This window comes from Macrobrachium nipponense, chromosome 26, assembly GCF_015104395.2.
Source record: "Macrobrachium nipponense isolate FS-2020 chromosome 26, ASM1510439v2, whole genome shotgun sequence".
Taxonomy (NCBI): Eukaryota; Metazoa; Arthropoda; class Malacostraca; order Decapoda; family Palaemonidae; genus Macrobrachium; species Macrobrachium nipponense.
Window position 1 is genome coordinate 33,432,474 of NC_087215.1, and position 20,184 is coordinate 33,452,657.

The 20,184-nt window shown below is 39.4% G+C and overlaps 1 protein-coding gene across 1 annotated transcript in view; it reads left to right on the forward strand.

Annotated features, from left to right (window-relative positions):
* Positions 1 to 20,184, forward strand: part of LOC135199623 (zinc finger protein 84-like) — a 108,852-nt gene that overhangs the window by 69,946 nt on the left and 18,722 nt on the right. The window contains exons 5-6 of the mRNA XM_064227781.1: positions 5,593 to 5,648; positions 6,325 to 7,790. Coding sequence (XP_064083851.1) covers positions 5,593 to 5,648; positions 6,325 to 7,790 — 1,522 coding nt within the window. The remainder of the gene's footprint in view (positions 1 to 5,592; positions 5,649 to 6,324; positions 7,791 to 20,184) is intronic.

Sequence of the window (20,184 nt, forward strand, 5' to 3'; positions counted from 1 at the left end):
AACACTTACTTCGAGAGAAACGTAGAGGCTCCGGAGTGCTGCCAAGATGGGCTACAACTCTTGACTGATGCTCATGGCAGCAAATTCAAGTACTTCAGGAGGTGGCTGCATTCCGGGTCAGTTGCCGCTATGTCGCCGTTTTATTATTTACCCTATAAGCTATGTGGTATTAATTTTTGCAGTAGATAAAAACAGTGATGGCAGTGTTGTATGTCCTCTTTGTTCAGCAGGAGTAGGGCTAAATCTTGCAACCATTATGCCGTGCAAGGAGTGCTTTCTGGTCTCTTCAGTGGAAGAGGGTCAACTAGCAGTAGAGGAAGGCCAAAAGTCATTTGCTAGTGATTTTTGGGATGGGTTACCCAGCCTTTGGTACCAACAGATCTTTTTAGTTCCTTACTCCCAGACTGCCCTTCTGCAATCCCCACCTGTTACTTTCTTTTCTCTTGCTCAGTCTTTGGTAGTTATTATGTGGGAGGCTAGCACATGCTTTCCAACAGTCGTGGCTCAAGTTTATGCTAATCGGGCCAGAAAAAAGATCACAGTTTGAGCTCATGACTGCCAATACCTACCCCTGCATTGTTGGCAGCTTTGCTGGATTATTTCCAGCTGATGAGGTTTTCCCTTGGTATTCAGAGTAACCTGTGTTTTGCTGCTTTTCTGAACCATTTAGTTTTGGCTAAGATTCTCCTGTTCCAGCTAAGAAGTTGTAGTGTGAGAAGTTACCTCCCAGTGGTATCAAGTATAGGCCATACTCTTCCATCAAATCTGCTGTAGCTGAGGAAAGTAAGACTAATAATTGGAGTGAGGTGATTCATAATTTAGGTAAAGAAATGCAAGCATGTATCCTCCTCCTCTTATGGAATGAGTTGATATTGCTTCAGAAATCCTCTCACAATAATTCCTATCAAACTTAGAGTTAGCACCTTCCTTTTCAAAGGTTGGTAGTGGTGGGCGCTTGCATGCAGGTTGGATGTCTACCAATAAGTAAGGTTAACACCAAGTTCTCTGAGTGTGCTCTTAAACCAGTTTCTCTGTTCCTTTTGAGATGCTAGGACTGTCTTGGACTCTTACCCATTCTTATTCAGGCTATGTATGCAGAGAAGAGCTGGCATGACCTTGTTGCTCACTGCTTGCAAGATTCATACAAATGAAAGGTTTGCACAACAAGGTGTCACTCAATACTGTTAGGTATCATGATATGCTGCATGTGTGTGTTCATGCTGACAGTCAGGGTGCCCCTGGTTTATCTAAGATTCCTAGCATTTGTGTGCAAGATAACTGGTGTGAGTATTCTCCCACAGCCTTCAGTAGTTTGGCTCCAGCTGATCATACAAAAATAGACCAGAAAATTACCACGGTTTGGAGTATGCGTGATCTGTTCTGTAGTTAACTTCAGTTTGCAGAAGTATAGTGTTTGGTACTGTCATTTCTGATTATTCTTGCCCATGGTCTTTTCAACCCACCTTGTCAATAGAATGTACTCTAGAGTTTACTTCGGAGATACTGTTGAGGTTGTTGCTTGCCTGTGATGTCTTGGATAAATTTTAAAAGTTTGATATATGGGTCAGAAGGTTTTTGCTTGTCTGCTAACACACAAAAGGATGCAGAGACTACTCCTTCAGTTTGACTCATTTGTTACAAACAACTTCCTAGAGAAGCTCCGACAAGAGGTATAAGAACTGTCTGTTTGCTTGGCTGTTTATTGAGAACAACAATGAACTTAGTCTGAAAGTACACAAATGAGAGGTATTGAAATAACTACTAATTTAAGTATGCATTACAGATATGAAATAATTAACTCGATACTGTTACTGAAAAAATAATAAAGGTAGTCACATAATACATAAAAGTTTCTGTCAGTTTCAGTTACTTGCAATGGTAATACTGTATGCTTTAAACAATTTCTAGTTTACAGATGGAAGTTTTGTAATAAGGGAACTAACTCCACAACATATTTGTCAATATAAACTATAAAGGGAAGTAGCCTAACCATTCAAGTAGCATAGCCCATAATCATATATCTCCCCCGTCTTTTGTAATACAATGGAACAAAGGCATGAAACAATATATACTATTGCAGTGCAGTGGTAGTGACCAGAGTTCTTTAACAAAAGAAATGAAACATGAGATTGAATAAAAACACACCAAGGCATTCTCTGCTTGAGGACCTTGTTTCTTCATATCCTAGTCAGCATGTCATGTTGGCTTTTTGGTATGCTGAGTTGATCTTCGGGGTGGTTTAGTCCACTGTGGACTCAAAGGATTATGCAGTTGATCCATGTGTGGAGAGATGGTGGGTACTTTGGGTGTAGATGGTACCTCTATCAGCTTGTTGGCAGTTAGAAGAACCAAATCCGTGCAAGGATCGGTGACATCACAACTACGTGGAGTTGTTTTAGGGGTTGATGGTATAGTTGATATATATTCTGTGTTCCAAGGTGTTGCTGAGGGTGTTGGATTAGTTGATTGTCCTTGGGTGCAATGGTCTTCCTGCTCCATAGGTTGAGGCATGTGGGGCTTATGCAGTCTGTCCTTGTAAACTGACATCCTTGATGGTGTAGGACACACTGGGACGAAACGCCATAAGAATTTTTTGTTTCTGAGTATGACTCATCCTGATCCATCCACACAGACATACTGGTCACATTGATGGACCTCAATCACAATTCCAGTTTTGTCCCATTTCAATGGGTATGGACCTGTCTGGTTAGGTTCCAGACCTCCCTCTGCTCCTTCAAGAGTTCCCTTGAGGAGGAAAGGAATAGCCAATCGTGCAGGTGCCGCAGAAGGTGCATGCCCTCCTTGCGGGCCCAGGAGGACACGAGGGAGAACTCCTTCGTGAAGACCTGCAGCTCCATCGACAGGTCGAAGCAGAGAGTCCTGAACTAGTACGAAACTCCCTCCCACCTTAGCGGAGGAACTTCTGCTGGAGGGGTCTACTGGGATCTGAAAGTAAACGTCCTTAAGATCGAGGGACAGCATGTAGTCCCCTTCCCTCAAGGCCGCCAGAACAGAGTGTGGGGTCTCCATTTGAAGTCCGTCTTGAGGACATATGTGTTCAGGATGGATAGGTCAAAGGCTGGACTCCAACCGCCTGAATGAAGCCTTCGCCACCAAAAAGAGGCGGCTGAAGAACCCCGGAGAGTGATCTGCAACTCGCTGGAGGGCTCCCTTCCCCAACAGAGACAGGACCTCCAGTCGAAGTGCCTCCCCGTGTCTGGGGATCCAGGGGCGGAAAGCCCTGCTGTCGGGCTCCCCTGTCAGGGGAGGAGTCTCGTCTAGGAAGGGGATCCAGTAGCCGTCCCTGAGGACCTGTATAGTCCAGGGATCGGCCCCAAGATCCTCCCAGTCCTGCCAATGTTTCGAGAGGCAACCCCGCCCCCCCCACCCAAAGTGTCAAGTCGGGTAGGGGGCCTTGTCTCTTACTTCGGTGACCTCCTACAGAGGACCCAGCCAGTCCATTGGGTGACTGCCTGAGAAGTCAAAGAACCAATGACCCTCCACCGAACAGGACCAGTTCCTTGAGTAGGGCCACTCGGTCCCGTCCTTCAAGTTGGTTGGCACCGGTTGCGGGGATGGGGAATCAGTCTCTAGACTTCCATCTGGTTTTGTATAGTTCAGTACTACCATAAAGCGTTTTACAGATTTTACCCCAACTTCCACACAACAATTACTATGAGGAAAGGCCACTGACGATAACCGGTGATGTTCCCCCCAGTCACCAAGGAACTTGCAAGTGGAAGGGGCAGTAAATTCTGGACCCCCATCAGATGTCAGTTCATCAGGTATGCCAAATGTGATGATGGTACAACGAAGGCACTCAATTAAACCATGTGCCCTACCATGTTCACATTCAGTTATAAGCCAGTAGGAGTATCGACGTATCTACATACTACCAATAAGTAGTTGCATCCTTTGTACTGAAAAAAGTCTGCGCATATGCACTGGAAAGGGTCAGTAGAGTCAAACATTGGTGTCGGGGGGTGGGGGGGGGGCACTGGGGTTTGATGGGGCAATGCAATTAAAAAGCTGGCAATGTGCATGAAAATTGCTGATGGCTGGGATTATACTTAGTCAGAAGACAGACGAGTCAGCTCTTGTTGTCATTGCTATACAGAGTCTGTCCGTTAACGAGGAACTGTGGATGATGTCAAGCATACAGGATTGAATTGAGGCTATGTCATCTATAAGGAGCATCCTTTCCAGGTGGCCTGTCGGATGTCAGGGAAAGACTGTTGGTTGCACGATTATTTGACACCTGGTATGTGAACCATCTGAAATTTGTAGCGCCGTGTATTTTCCTTCAGGTTTCTGAGGCATGAGTTTGAGATGTTTTCATGGGACTTGTCGCCAAACACTTTCCGTAACGGCTTTTGGTTGACCGATGAATTAACCGCCTACAGCCCAGTACGAAGTACATACAGTGGACCCCCCGTATTCACATTCTCTGGATTCACGGACTCACACATTTGCGGATTTCTCTTGGGAACATTTCCCTGCATTATTCGCGGAAAATTTACATTTTCGCGGTGTTTTTCTATGAGAAATATCCAAAAATTCCTGTTTTTTTTTTTTTAATCAATTTCATCATAAAATATACTTTTGTGAACAAAACTATTAAATAAACCAAGTATAAACATTTTTAGTGGGTTTTTCTTGAGTTTGAACTAACAAAATAGGCTGTTTTCAGCATTTTTATAGGGGTTCCAACTATTTGTGGGTTCTAACTAATCACGGGGGGTCTGGTACACCTCCCTCTTGAATACGTGGGGACCACTGTACTGTGTTGCTTTGTATTGAAGAGATTGAGATGCACTTGTAAGGAACACAATTTGTTTTTAGAGAAATCTTGGTTTTCAGAACTTCCAGAAGTCCCTTCAATATGTGTGTTGTGTTAGGAAAAATTCTGTTACTGTACATGTATGTCATTTCTGGCATCTGCTATATGAAGACAATTACTGTGAATTATGGATATTGAATGTGAATAAAAGGGTTGGGGTGGTATGAAGAAGTAGCATAAAGGTTAGCATAGGTAAAAAGATATATCAAAAGTGTTATGAGGTGGTTTGGCATTGTGTTGACGATAAAGGATCCGTAGGTTGATGGAAAAGGATGATAATTCAGAAGTATTGAGGGGTAGACCTAGAAGGTCAATTTCCAAAAGTAAGAGTGTATACATAGTAGAGGTGAGTGTCAGAGGGGATTGAGTGTGATCAACAAGTTGCAGATAAGCATCATTTTGTAAGTGATGTATATGAAGTAGCCAGTGATTTAGGTCAACAGTGTCTTTTTTTATATTTTTCTTCTCAGAAGCCATACTTTATCATGGGAAACAGCTTATTGTCAAGAAAATATCTTTATATTTTTATAAGAAACTGACATTTGATAGTTTGACAAAGTATTCTTAGGTTCTGTGTGAATCATCTCGAGTGAGTCTGCATTACCTTAAGGTACTTTACCCGGAATCCAAACAATGGTTTTTATACTGTGAAGCATTGAAACTACTTGGAAATTTCAAGCATTTGTTTATGTGTAATCAGTATTGTTTTGAGATAGATTTACATTTAATATTACCTCATTTATTTATTTCAGAGGACCTAAACAGAATGAAAAAGTCATCAGCTTATCCTGTTGTGAAGAATATTGAAGTTTGTTGAGATTCAATGTCGATAACCTCAGTTGACACCACCAGTGACCATGGTCAATGTAATACCAGTTTATATGTAGTATCAGTCAATCAGCCATTGTTAAGATCTGGTATTACATCTTGGTCTTCAAGATTAATGGTAATATGAAAAAAAAGCAAAAGACTGTAGTGTAATGTAAGGCCTTGAAGACTTTACTGGTAATTTAATGTTGCTTTTAATGGCAAGTTAATATTGCCTTTGCTGTTGTAGGTGTTATTCAAGATGATAAGTGTGCGCTGAATGGCCTTTGCAGGTCCCAGCGCTTGGGCTATGCCCTAAATTCCATGATAAATTCATGATCAACTTAAATGTTAAGTAGTTTTATGTCACTTCTGAAATATTTTTATTATTGTAGATGTTATCATGATAATTACCTATAAGTGGGTTGGTTTTATTTAATATGGTTTTTAAATTGAAATCTGTACTGTATGTTACAATTACATAATTGCTTTTCATCATGTTCATGATTGTTTTTTGAGAAAATAAAGTGAGAGAAAATTGTGGTAGGGGTGAGAGTGTAAGGTTATTTGTGCAGATAGGTGTGGAAAAACATTGAAATGAAGCCTGCTCAGGCAGCATCGAAATTCTTTGACAACACTGTGTAATTAGTACTTGAGAGCTACACCTTTAAGTATAACTTCCCTGGAAAATGGAGGCCAAAAACCCATTAGCATTCCATTTAATTGGTCAGGATAAAAAAAATACTGAGAATAACCCACGAACAGTACCCAGTGGTGATGAGGATGATAATTCCATTTACGTAGGCCCAACTATTGAGGTTAAAGTCAAAGAAGAGCTTGATCATCCTGAGAGTACAGAAGAGGAAGATCCACTATCATTTTCACCAGACAGTCATGCATATAAAAATTTTGAGTCTAGTTCAACTTTAATCACAGACAATGGTGATGATGATGATGGTGGCACATTATATCGAGGTCCATCTGTTGAAGTGGAGGTCAAGGCTGACCCAGAGGTGTTTGAGTTTGGTGAAGTGACAGGCTGTGAAAAGGACTTGCTAAGTTGTGATGATGATTGTGAAGAGAATGTGATTGGTGAAAAGAATCTTCATAATCAGGGAAAGCAAATAAAAACTCAGAAAGATAGGAAGAAATTCACCTGTGCAGAATGTGGGAGCTCATTTTCACAGTCACATAAACTCAAAGTGCACATGAGGACCCATACAGGTGAGAGGCCTTATTCCTGCACTGAATGTCAGAGTAGATTTGCTGTACCAGATAGTCTCCGAGTGCATATGAGAAGTCATACAGGTGAGAAGCCATTCAGCTGCTCTGAATGTGGAAATAAATTTGCTCAATCAACTCATCTTCGAAAGCACATAAGAATCCATACTGGAGAGAAGCCTTATTCTTGCCCTGAATGTGGAAATAAGTTTTCCCAGTCTTTTGGACTCAAGAGACACATGAAAATGCATACTGAAGGTGAAAAGCCAACCACTTGCCCAGAGTGTGGAAGGAGTTTTTCTCATGCTGGCCCTCTCAAGAGGCACATGAGAACTCATGCAGTAGAGAAGTCATGCCCTGAATGCAAGTGTGTCTTCCCAACTTCTCAGACCCTCAAAAAACACATGAAAACGCACAGAAGGGAGAGGCCATTCCTTTGCAGTGAATGTGGGAAGAGCTTCTATGAAAAAAGCGTCTTCAAAGGACACATGAGGTCTCACACGGGTGAGAGGCCGTATGCTTGTACTGAGTGCCCAAGTACATTTGCTCAATCAAGTAGTCTAAAGAATCATATAAAAACTCATACTGGTGAAAAGCCATTTACCTGCACAGTATGTGAGAGCAGTTTTTCACGCTCTGGTCAGCTCAAGACACACATGAGAACACACACGGGAGAAAAGCCTTACACTTGCACAATATGTCCAAGTAGCTTCTCACACTCTGGTCAACTCAAAATACACATGAGAACACATACTGGAGAGAAGCCATTTTCCTGCAGTGTATGTGAACGTAGTTTTCTTCGCGCTGACACACTCACAATACACATGAGAACACATACAGGAGAGAAGCCATTTGCTTGCCCAGAATGTCCCAGTAGTTTTGCTCAATCATATAGTCTAAAAATGCACTTGAGGACACATACGTGAGAGATACTGCTGTTATTTTGCACTTGGATAAAGCTGCAAGGAAGTGTTTACTGTACTGCTATTTGCAAAAAACTGTAAACATTAAAAGGACCCAAAACAGTTTTGTGCAGTACTTTGTTACAGATCTTATTCATGGATAAGGGCACTCTAGTTAACTTTGTCAGTTGATAACCATTCTGAATACCAGTCAGACTTGTGAAGAATTTAAGCCCTACAAAGGAGGTTCAGTTTCTGCTTTTGGGTTTGTTTGTTTACCATGGAGATGATACAAAAGGTGTGTGGACTTTTACAAATATTCTAACAAAAGCTGTACCTTGGACCTTGCAACACAATTCAGATTTTGGACTCATGATTTTTTTATCAATGATGGTATGTATTATGAGTTAAGGCTTTATTTTGACAAAATGTAAAAATTCTAGTTCCTTCATGCAGATCTGATGAAATATTGTATAGAAGGGGCATTTTTGAGGAGTAGATTGTTGAGTCTTGGTTGAGGATTGCAATCTGACTACTTTTGTTTGACATGGGGTTAGAGTATTATAGAAAGTTGAGAATTTTAATAAAATGAGACAGCTGATGTCTTAGGAAGAATTGAAGCTCCTACAGTGGCACCTCACCTTAAGTGACAGTTGGCATTTATGGCCCACCCTGATAAGGAATGAAATTCATTAAGTAAAAAAGGTAGGCATAAAACCAACACAATTCAGTACCCTTGGAGTAACTTACTTAGCAGTTCCATATACTAATGTAATTAGTTTCCTATCCTAACTGGTACATATTTGTTCCAGCGAATATACAAACCTCCACCTTTTATGTAGGAGCGATTCGAGCTCTAGCTAGATCAGTCATTGAATTTGGTGACAAGATAGTTAACTGGTGAAAGATAGGAGATGAATGGGGGAATACCCCTCACTCACCTTCGGTCAATACTCGCTTTTCTTCAGTTTAGATAGTGCAGGCATGCTGCACTCAACTTGACTACTGATTGTCCGGTGAAAACGCAGATAAGTAGCCTGCTCTGTTTGATTTTTCATTCGTTGCTAATTGTCTTACTTTACTGTTTTTTCTACTGCTACAGCAGAAATGATGGCAGTACATGTCTACTGTAGCAGTTGACACACTGTTATTGTTCCTTTTGTATGTGGATAATCTTACTGTAGGGTTTCTCATTTTGGGAGTATGCTGGTTGGGATTGATTATGGTGGAAGAAGTTTTGCAAGCATAGAAAGAATGACAAGGCATTTTCTAGATTTCTCATGGAGGAAGACACCCCTAGTGAGGTGCCTGAATCCTTCTAGTTCCTTTCTCCTTACGTCTTCCATCCCTATCCCATTGCATAGTATGCAGTGATAATACTTCTAGGAGGGATAGTAGCTACTGGTGATATGAAGCCTGTTCATGCCCTCATCTTTGAGGAAAAAGCAGCTGCTGCTGGAGGTGCTCCTTCAGCAACTGCCTGCCCTCCATCTCATCTGGATGTGACACTCCAAGTACCCACAAGACATCATTGGAGTACCAATGGAATATGTGGCCTGCACTGAATATTCATGGATGGCCTTCTTCGACAACCTGGTGGAAAAGGACTTAACACCTGAGCTTTCTTCATATGTGGTGTTGGCTGATGCTGAACCTGTAGCTGCCTTGGCTTCCTCATCTGCTGTGAAAGAAGTGGTTGCTTCCGTTGCAATGGTTCTACCAGCAGCCGATCCTCACATGGGTGGTCAGCCTATCTTCTCTAGGGCATGGGACAATCCCTGACTTTTCAGAACTTTCTGGTATTCCAGGCAATGAGGGCAGACGTTTGTCATAGACTAACTACCTTTACCTCATTCTAGTATGCCTCCCATAAGTCTCTAGATATCTTCTGCTTAGGACCTACGGTAGCTGCCCAACAGGTTTTGTAGGCACCCGAGCTCCATTTTAGACAGGACAGCATCTCTTCTGCTTACTGAAAGTGTAACCCGCTTTCGCAAGCAGCATCTAGATCAAAGTATATTTTGGAATCAGACAAGAGACAGATGAGTACACATTGGGCATCCTGTCCGAGCGCTAATTGTTACTACGCTGGATAACTATTTCACCAAGCCAGTAGGAGGTTACAGGAATCATGATATCCCATGCTTGCAATGAAACTGGGACCACGGTAGTTTTCAACTCCAGTCAGTTGCATAAAGTTTAATGGTATTTTTCCTAGGTTCACAAACCAAGAGACCTATATACAGTGCTTTAAACCCATCTCAGCCACCCTGATCAGCCCCTGTAGCCAAAGGAAAAATAAGTAGTGTGGAAATCGAGAGAGGGATATTCCCCCACTTATTATCCATGTCCACTAGTTGACTAGTACCTTGTTACCAAGTTCAACAACCAATCCAATTGTGCTGAGGGATACTCCTATATAAAAGGCTCTGGTTTTTATAGCTAGGAAAAATGATAATCAATTTTCAAATTTGTAATTTTCATTCAATTTGAAATTAATTTACTTAGCTCTCAATTTCAGAGAAATACATATTGGCAAAATCTAAAATATGCAAATACTACAATGCTATACAGTTTTGCCTAACATAAACTTAGCTGGTTGTAAACATACTCTACTTACTGGGTATGCATACAAAGTATATAAAATACATACATGCAGTATAAAAAAGATGATACTGTAGATACCTTTAAGTCTCTCTTGTAACATAAGTTACTTAACACTTTGCACTCTCTCTCTCTCTCTCTCTGTGATGAAGTATTGTTATTGGCCTTTAATGTGGTATAGTATTGTCCTTGATAGAGTAATGGAGTGTGACATACATAAGGCAGTCCCCGGGTTACAATGGGGTTCCGTTCTTGAGACACGTTGTAACCCGAAAATCGTCGTAAGCCGGAACATCATAAAAAATCCTAAGAAAACCTTACTTTTAATGTTTTGGGTGCATAACTATGTAAACTGCATTCTTATTGGATTTTTCATCAAAAAATCCTTCAAATATTGATTATTTTGCATTTTTGGTGTCATATTTCTTCTGCCAGATCAGTGTTGTAGGCGTCGTAACCCAGGAAATAATTTCTGATGAATATAATATAAAAGCGCCTTAACCTCGGAACGTCATAAGCCAAACCCGTTGTAACCCGGGGACTGCCTTATATTTTTCAGGCTGTGTATGCATGCATGTAGTATATACGTTATATGTGTGTCACACTTACTGCCTCTCTCTCTCTCTCTCTCCTCTCTCTGCTCTCTCTCTCTCTCTCTCTCTCTCTCTCCCTCTCTCTCTCTATCTCTCTCTCGCTCTCTCTCCCTCTCTCTCTCTCTCTCTCTCTCAATAACCTGTTTTCCAAAAGGAATTTGGCATATTTTCACCTTTCTCTGTCAAGCTTTTATTTTATTTATTTATTTTTTGCAAGGAATAACCTACAGAGAGAGAGAGAGAGAGAGGTGGGGGAGGGGAGAGTTATTTCTTATAAAATGACTAATCTTGACAGAGAAAGGTGAGAAAAAGCCAAAGTCCTTTTGAAAAGAACTTAAGAGAGAGACAGAGAATACACTGCAAGTGTGGTGTATATAGTATGCACTACTATTTAAATGCATACACATACACAGACTGAAAAATATATGCAGATCACGCTACAGTACGTTACTTTATTATGGATGATACTGTACTACATTGTAGTATGTGGTAGTTTATCTTGATGCAATGTTCTGTGTGTATACAGATTAAAAGATGTATGTAGCGCAACATTACTCAATTAAGTATAATACTGTACTGCAATGAATAAACCACAGAGAACGAGAGAGATATTGGGTAAAGTAAGAAGTGCTTCATAAATGTTAAAACAGATTTTTGTTTTATTTTTTTATTACCACTGCAGTTGGTTGCAGTAAGTGAAGTGCATTGTTTATCTTAACGTGATGCATGCTTGCACCAATAAACTTACATGCATACAACATGGGGTGGTTGGGATGCACAGTTTAGTGTGTAGTGTTCTCTGACTTATGTTAAGGCAGATAAAAATGCTTATAGTTATTTATTAACTTGATATATTTGTACCAATAAACATGCACATACAGCAAGGACTTGGAGGTTGCACAGTAAGTGTGTAGTGTTTTGTAACATGTTTTTTATATTGTTAGATATTTTGCATTTTAAATATCTTGCAAGCTCACCCTGTAAATAAAACTATGTACTGCAATTGGCTATTGTAAGTGTGGAGTATATCTTAGCACGATGTATGCATGTATGTATATATACACATGCATCAGGAATGGCCACAGTAAATGCAAATTTTTCATGAATGTTAAAACAGAGGCAAAGATATTTGATGCTCTCTCTCTCTCTCTCTCTCTCTCTCTCTCTCTCTCTCTCTCTCTCTCTCGCTCTCTCTCTCTCTCTCTCATCTCTCTCTCTCTCTCTCTCTCTCGTCTCTCTCTCTCTATATATATTATATATATATATATATATATATTATTCGCAGAAAATTTGCGTATTAGCGGTATTTTTCACTGAGAAATATTCACTAATTATTGTATTCTCATATAATTTTCATGACTAAATGCCTTTTTTTGTGGATAAACTATTAAAAGCCTTTTTAGAGTTTTTTGTTTTTAAATGATCAAAATATAGGCAATTCTAAGCATTTTTAGAGGGGTTTTAATTATTCGTGCATTTTAGGAATTTTGGAGGGGGGTTGGTACAAATTCCCCTCAAATACCGGTGTCCGACTGTAATACATATCTTGTTTACACAGCAATTGACTGCAGTAAGTGTGAAGTTTATCTAAACCTGATGCATATGTGTAAGTATGCACACATGTACACACACACACTTGCACAGTTCATGTGCAGTGTTGTGTATTGTGATTCTCATGAACGTATGTATAGACATGCGGACGTACACTGAATGAATGTTAAATGTATGTAACACTACCTTATTGAGTTCAGTACAGTACCGCTTCAAATTTCAATAAAAATATTGTACTGCTAGGGAGAGAGAGAGAGAGAAGGAGGCAGGAATTCAATGTTACCACAGTAAATGCACTACTGCTTTTCTTAACATGATGCTTGTGAGTGTACTGTGTACATGCACACATATGCCGGCTAAAAAATTATTACATGCAGCACAAAATCTCACCTTGAAGATGACAAAATGTTAGCATTGCGTTAAATACTGATCATAATAGCAAACTATATTAGATATGTATTTTAAATTTTTTGTGACTACAGTGAAGTCCCAGTTGGTTTGTGATGACTTTGGACATTTAGTCGGACTCAGAATTGCTGAATTTTATCAGTATATAACTGATCAGACAGTGACTTTCCATACTTATTGCTGTGGAGCTGGTAGACTAAGGATATTGCATTTAATTTAACCACAGTCTTAGAATTTCAGTGTGTGTTTGCACACAGTAAAACAAAAGAGAAATGGTGCAATCAGACTTTTAAACAAATTCACAAATGAGAACTGTATTTATAAATTCAGTTAACAGTAATTTGTTATTCAGTACATAGTGCACTGAGTTCAGTTATACATACTTCAATTAACCACAGATATTAAAATTTTAGAGGTTATGGCCATACAGTAAAGTGAAATAACTTTTAATTCATTTAGGGATCTTTTTTACATATGATCAAGATTGATTTGCAGTGTTGAGATTACCTATTCTGAAATAGGTACAGATACAGTATGCATGCAATTGCACTTTTGTTCAAGCAAAACCTTGGAATTTCAGAGTATGTAACTGCCAGAAGAACAAAATATGATACGTACTCAGTTTACTGAGTAAATTTATTAAAGTACAGCAGGTACATTACATTATGCATTAGAAATTTTAACATAAGAAAAAATAACCACATATATTTCATGTTCAAAAGCAAAACACAAATGTTCAAAGTATGGTTTTTTATTATTATTTTTTTTACCAGCTTGATGACACATCCGTTAAGTTAAAAATCCAATACGGTGAGGTGCCAGTGTACTACTTTATTTTGACAATTTTTTCAGAAGGCTGTAACTCTGAGTTAGATTTTTATTTTTCAGAAAAATAGAAGCAGTGTCCACAAATTTAAACCCAGTATGTTGAAGCAAAATTATCTTGTGTCTTCACTTAATCCTTGTTTCCTTATATGTATTAGAAATGTATTGTAATTTTCTGCTATATAAGTTCTAGAATGTTTTGAACACATAATTCCATTTCTAAAACCAGTTTGAATGAGTAACTTCTTGTCTACTTTGTATAATTTAATTTTTGTAACTGACTAGTAATAAAATTGTGTAGGGAAATAAGTTTTCAATTTCCTATTTTAAATTTATGAGTGAGACCTAGAAAGAAATTAATGGATGAACGATGGACAGTATTATGAGGAGAGAAAATACCAGTGTACTAATGCGGAAGGTAAGAAATTTAAATTAATATTGATAATAATAAAAATAATACAGTAATTAGAGTTATGTTTGATTATCTAATTATGCGTTCATGTCTCTGCCTAGGCATCTACACATGCTCCTGACTGCTATCATTTTCATCATGTTTTATTCTTCATTTTTCATCTTCTACTGTTAGGTTTAATTCAAACGTTTCTACATTGGTTTATTATTAATACTATTTATAAAAATAAGTAATACAGTGTATTTATTGGTGTATATATATATATATATATATATATATATATATATATACACAATAATACTCAAAGTTACGCCGTTCGAGTGCGCGAATTCTCAATAGTGTGAACTTTTAACTTCTTAGCTGATAGTCCGGTTGAACTGGCAATAGCTATACTAGTGTATATATATATAATATATATATATATAATAATATATATATATATATATATATATATTATTGCTTAAAAAATCACTGTAGATGCACGTGACTTCATAAATAAGCGAAAACCACAGGAAAATAATAGTCAGAAATCCAAGCGCTTTCGTCTTTACTCAGACATCGTCAAGGAGTTAATGAAGTACAATTGGAGATAAAGGTCTCGGGTACAAAACAAGATCAAGAATACCAGATGGTTAATTGTAATTGAAACCATGCCAGTGACTAGGAAAGTAAGAGATTTTATAAATGTGACCATAGAATGTTAAGAAACGGATTACAGTGGGAAATTGTATAACGACTAATAAATTGCTGTAGATATTTGGTGTAGCCTATACACTTTAAAAGAAGAATGAGATGGATTTGACCAGCGTTGAGATGGGATGAGCGGCATTTATGCAGAGGCATTTCCAAGATGAGTGTAAAGATCTCATTTTATAAGTTTACCCTGTCAGTAGGAAAGCTGACACAAAGGTTTATGAAGATGATGATCTACAGTCCAGATGTTTGGACTCTTGTATTTATGGCAAAAGTGGCGATGGAGATGGATCTATATAAGTGTGCGTCCTTTCTAAACGGTTTCCCAAGGTTCAGGTCTGTTAATAGTAGATACCTTATTCCGTTAACTTTGTACTATCTTTAGTCTTGGGTCTCCGTTAGACAAACTATGGAAGGTTTAAATTATGTCTTGAATATTTCCTCCAGTTATTTTTTTATTGCAATCCCTCTCTGTATTTACAAGATGTGCATTTTTTATATATAGGTGCATATATTCCCATTTTTCTGCTTCATCTTACACTCTTTGTATATTTCGTTCTCGTTATCTCTTTTTCTCACCCTTGACAGTGTCTCCATATTGCTTCTTGTTACCCATTTTAACAGCCCCTTTCCATCGGCATAGTCATTTTACATTCCGGTTTGACAGTTCTCATTCAAACCTGGATAATCCATCATCTCTTTCTAAATTCTTCCCCGTTGGTGACTTAGCTGCGAATTCCACTCTTTGTGCCCAAGTTGGTATACTCATTCAGTTCTCCACTCGCTCTTCTATAAAATGTACTTCGTTATTAAAGCTTGCATTAGAAAACTTTCCTCCCGTAGGGGGAATAGTGCGGTCAGTGACTCAGTGTACCACACAGGGTGCACTGTAGGCATTACTACTATGCGTTTAAGGGCCAGCGAGTAATCATTTTTCTCAAATATCTTTCAAACTAATCTTCTTCTTCCTAGCTTAAACCCATTTTTATATGGGGTCGCCATTACGAATGAGTCGTCTCCATCGATTTCTGTCTTGTGCCTCGTTCTCATTTATACCTTTCAATTCCATATCTTCCCTTACACAATCACGCCATCTCTTTCTTGGTCTTCCCTTCTTCCTTCTACCCTGCACTTCCATTTCCATCGTATGTCTTCCAACATGACGTTCCTCCCTTCGTAACAGGTGTCCATACCATCGAAGCCTTCCTTCCTGTATTTTCTTCGATATTTCAGCTACCTTTGTTGATCCTCTTATATACTCATTTCTAATCCTATCTTCCCTAGTTACTCCTGACATCCATCTCAACATTCTCATTTCTGCTACATCCATCTTCTTCTCCTCTGTTTTCCTCATACTTGCCGTTTCTGTTCCATATAACATTGCTGGTCTGACCACCGTCCTATGGAACTTTCCTTTCAATTTCAGAGGGACCTTCTTGTCACAGAGTACCCCTGATGCAGACCTCCAATTATTCCATCCTGCCTGAATTCGGTGTCTCACCTCTTGGTCCATGCTTCCACTATCCTCCAATACGGACCCTAAGTACTTGAACTTCCCCACCCAATCTTATGCTACTTTCACCGTCCTCAGTAATACTAGAACACATATATTCGGTTTTTGATCTGCTTATTCTCATTCCTCTCTCCTCAAGTGCTGCTCTCCACCTCTCCAACCTCCCCTCCAACTCCTCCTTCCCCTCTGAACACAACACAATGTCATCCGCGTATAATATGCACCATGGCACTGCTTCTCTAACATCCCTGGTCATTACATCCATCACGATGTTGAAGATGAATGGGCTAAGTGCTGACCCCTGGTGTAATCCAACTCCTATCTCAAATCCATCCGTCTCACCAACACTACTCCTCACTCTAGTATACACATTCCTGTACATCTCCTGAATAATTCTGACATACTTTTCCGGCACCATCTTCTCCCTCAAACATCTCCATATTTCTTGCCTTGGCACTCTGTCATAGGCCTTTTCAAGGTCTATGAACACCAGATGCAGGTCTCGTTGTTTTTCTCTGAATTTCTCCATTAGCTGCCTTATGCAAAATATTCCATCCGTTGTCCCGCTTCCCTTCATAAATCCTAACTGTTCCTTCCCTATTCTAACTTCCTCTCTCAGCCTGCTATCTATGATTCTTTCCAAAATCTTCAACGTGTGAGACATTAGTTTTATACCTCTATAATTACTGCATTCCTGGACATCACCTTACCTTTAAATATAGGTATCAATATGCTTTCCCGCCATTCTTCTGGTATCTTTTCCTGTTCGAATATTTTTACCATCAGATCATACAAGATGTCTACCCCTTCCTCTCCTAAGGCTTTCCAAACTTCGACTGGGATTAAGTCAGGTCCTGTTGCCTTCCCATTTCTCATTCTTTTTAAAGGCTCGTATCACTTCATCCCTAGATATCCCCATTACCATTCCCATGTTTTACTTGTCCATCCTCTCTTACAAGTCTTTCATTTTCTTCATTTAGCAGTTGTTCGAAATACTCTTTTCATCTTTTCAGGATGTCTTCTTCCTTTTTTACGACAGTACCATTCCTATCTTTCATTTGCTTAATATGGGTGATGTCCTTTGTTCTTTTATTTCTTACTTTTGACAGTTTGAGCATCTTACTCAACCCTTCCTTGGTTTCCAGTTCATTATAAACCTCTTCATATGTCCTTGCCTTAGCTTGAGCTACCACCCTTTTTACTTCTTTGTTTCTTTCTCTTAATCTTTCTCTGTCCTCCTGCAGCTGTGACTCTTCAAATCTCTTCTTTGCCTCCCTTTTACCTTTCACCACTTCCCCCACGTCTTCTTCCCACCACTAGCTTTCTTTTTTCTCCCATACTATTCCAGATGTTTCCCCTAGTATCTCCTTTCCATGTCTTCTAATCACTGATGCATTATGCCTCCACCATTCTCCCACATCTTCAATTCCCAGATCAACCTCTCCCAGCACTCTTCTCCTGAACTCTCTCTTCTTATCATTATCCCTCCCTAACAATTTATACCACTTGATTTTCTTTACCCCATTCGTTTTCGTTTTCTTTTCTCTTTTCATCTTTAAATCCATACAAAGGAGCCTATGTTGGGGGCCACGTGGTCACCTGGGATAACTTTACAATTCCTAACTTCCACCAGCCTTGATCTATTGTAAAGGAGGTAATCTATTTGTGTGCATCTACCGCCACTCCTGTATGTTATCAAGTGCTCCCTCTTCTTTTTGAAGAATGTGTTCACTATTGCCATATCAAAGGACACGACAAAGTCTACTATACTCTCTTCCTTCTGGTTTCTCTCCCCAATCCCATGTCCTCCATGCACACGTTCAATTACATCCTTTTCATTTCCGACATGTCCATTAAAGTCTGCCCCCACTACAGTCCTCTCCTGCTCTTCCAGTTCTTGCGTTACCTCACTCATTTCGTTCCAAAAACGGCTCTTTTCTTCCTCTGTGCAGCCCACTTGCGGAGCATAAGCGCTAATGATGTTCATTGTTTCATTGTTTCCCCTCCATAACATATCTTCACTCTCATAATGCGGTCATTCTTTCTACTCACTTCCGTCACTGCATTCTTCATTTCCCCCGACAACACTACTCCAACGCCATTCCTACCCTGCTCATTTGCTCCACTATAGATTAACTTGTAGCCATCCCCCAGTTCTTTAGCTTTATACCCTTCCATCGAGTTTCCTGCACACACAAAATATCCACTCTCTTTATCCTCATTAACTCTGCCAACTCTCTTCCTCTTCCTGTCATAGACCCAATATTGAGCTGGCCTATTCTGATCACATTTAGAGCTCGCTTCTTTAGCTGCACCCGCTCATGATGCAGTAGCCCTCGCCTTGTCACAGAGTTAGGGCGATGTGTCTGTGCGTCGTTTACGGAGTACGCCCTAGCCCTATTCTCATCAATATCACGACTCATTCCATTGGTTTTGGCGTGGGTTTTTACAGTCGGATGCCCTTCCTGACACCAACCCTCCCTATTTATCCGGGCTTGGGACCGGCACCCATTGAGGCTGGCTTGCCCCCACAGGAGGCTAGATTATCTTATCATTTGATCGAAATGTTACTTTGACACAGTATACAACACTCGCCCTTATTTTTTTGGTAATATAGTGTATTGTCTAATGTTAGTTACTGCGCTTACTCTTGACTTTTAAAGGCAAAGTCGCAAGACTCTATTACAGAATCGAATCCCACGATCCCCCTCCCTCCCTCCCTCCGTCCCTTTCTCTCACACTTTCTTTACCCCTGTTTTTCTCATTTCTCCCCCAACCTACCTCTCTGAAATTTACAATATGGAATGAGCTATTATTTTCCATGATATTTTTCATTGCCAGCAAATCATCGGAGAGTTCCTAAAGAAAAGGATAGCGAAATTTTACATACAACCATAATAAAGGTTATTTTTCCCCCAACGTGTTTGTCTACAGTATCCTTGGCGTGGCCCTCATTCAGAATTCATAAGCAACAAGTATATTCATATTATATGTGATGAAATCTTTTGATAAACTTATATATCACTAGGATTTTTGGCCTGTTACCGTCAAGGAACAAAAAACCAGCGACTCCTCAGTTATGACAGTTTGCAGATGCTGCAAAAATAGATGCAAACCTGTAAGACACGAAAATTGATTTCTTAACTGACTATGAATGAGGCGAAAACTGGATACCTTTTTTATAAGAAAAAAAAAAAAACATTAAATTCCTGAAAATGGGTAATAGGTAACACTTATATTAATGATAAGTAATATAATTCAAGAGGCATGAAACTCGATCAACTCATTTACTAAACTCAGTACGGTACAAGAATTACATACGTATTACTGGCGTTAGATTAGTAGAAACTAAATTGTAGTGTTGTGATATGAATAGAGAAACACACATATACAATGATATTATGATACTAGTTCCCCCAAATTATACCCATTTTCTATTTTTTTCTTAACAGCAATTCACCTGGAAAGAGAGGACCGAGACCTTAATTTGGTGAACAGGGTGACGGTCATGCACTCTTTAGCCAACTCCTATTTAGATAATTTAAGAAAATACAATAACGATAATTAAAAGAACACAGATTCTACAAAAACCTACATTTTTATTACATTCAAGTTTACTTAATGTTAGGCTATATATATCTAATAATAATAATATAATAGGCAGGAAAGTGGTGGGGGGAGGAGACGGGAAGGCCTGGGAGTTGGGTTGATGGAGGGCTGAGGAGGGGGGGAGGGATGGAGGAACAGGATGGGGATAAAGGCAAGATAAATGACGTGTTCGAAAGCATTGGTTGGCAATATTTTTAAAGTCAAGA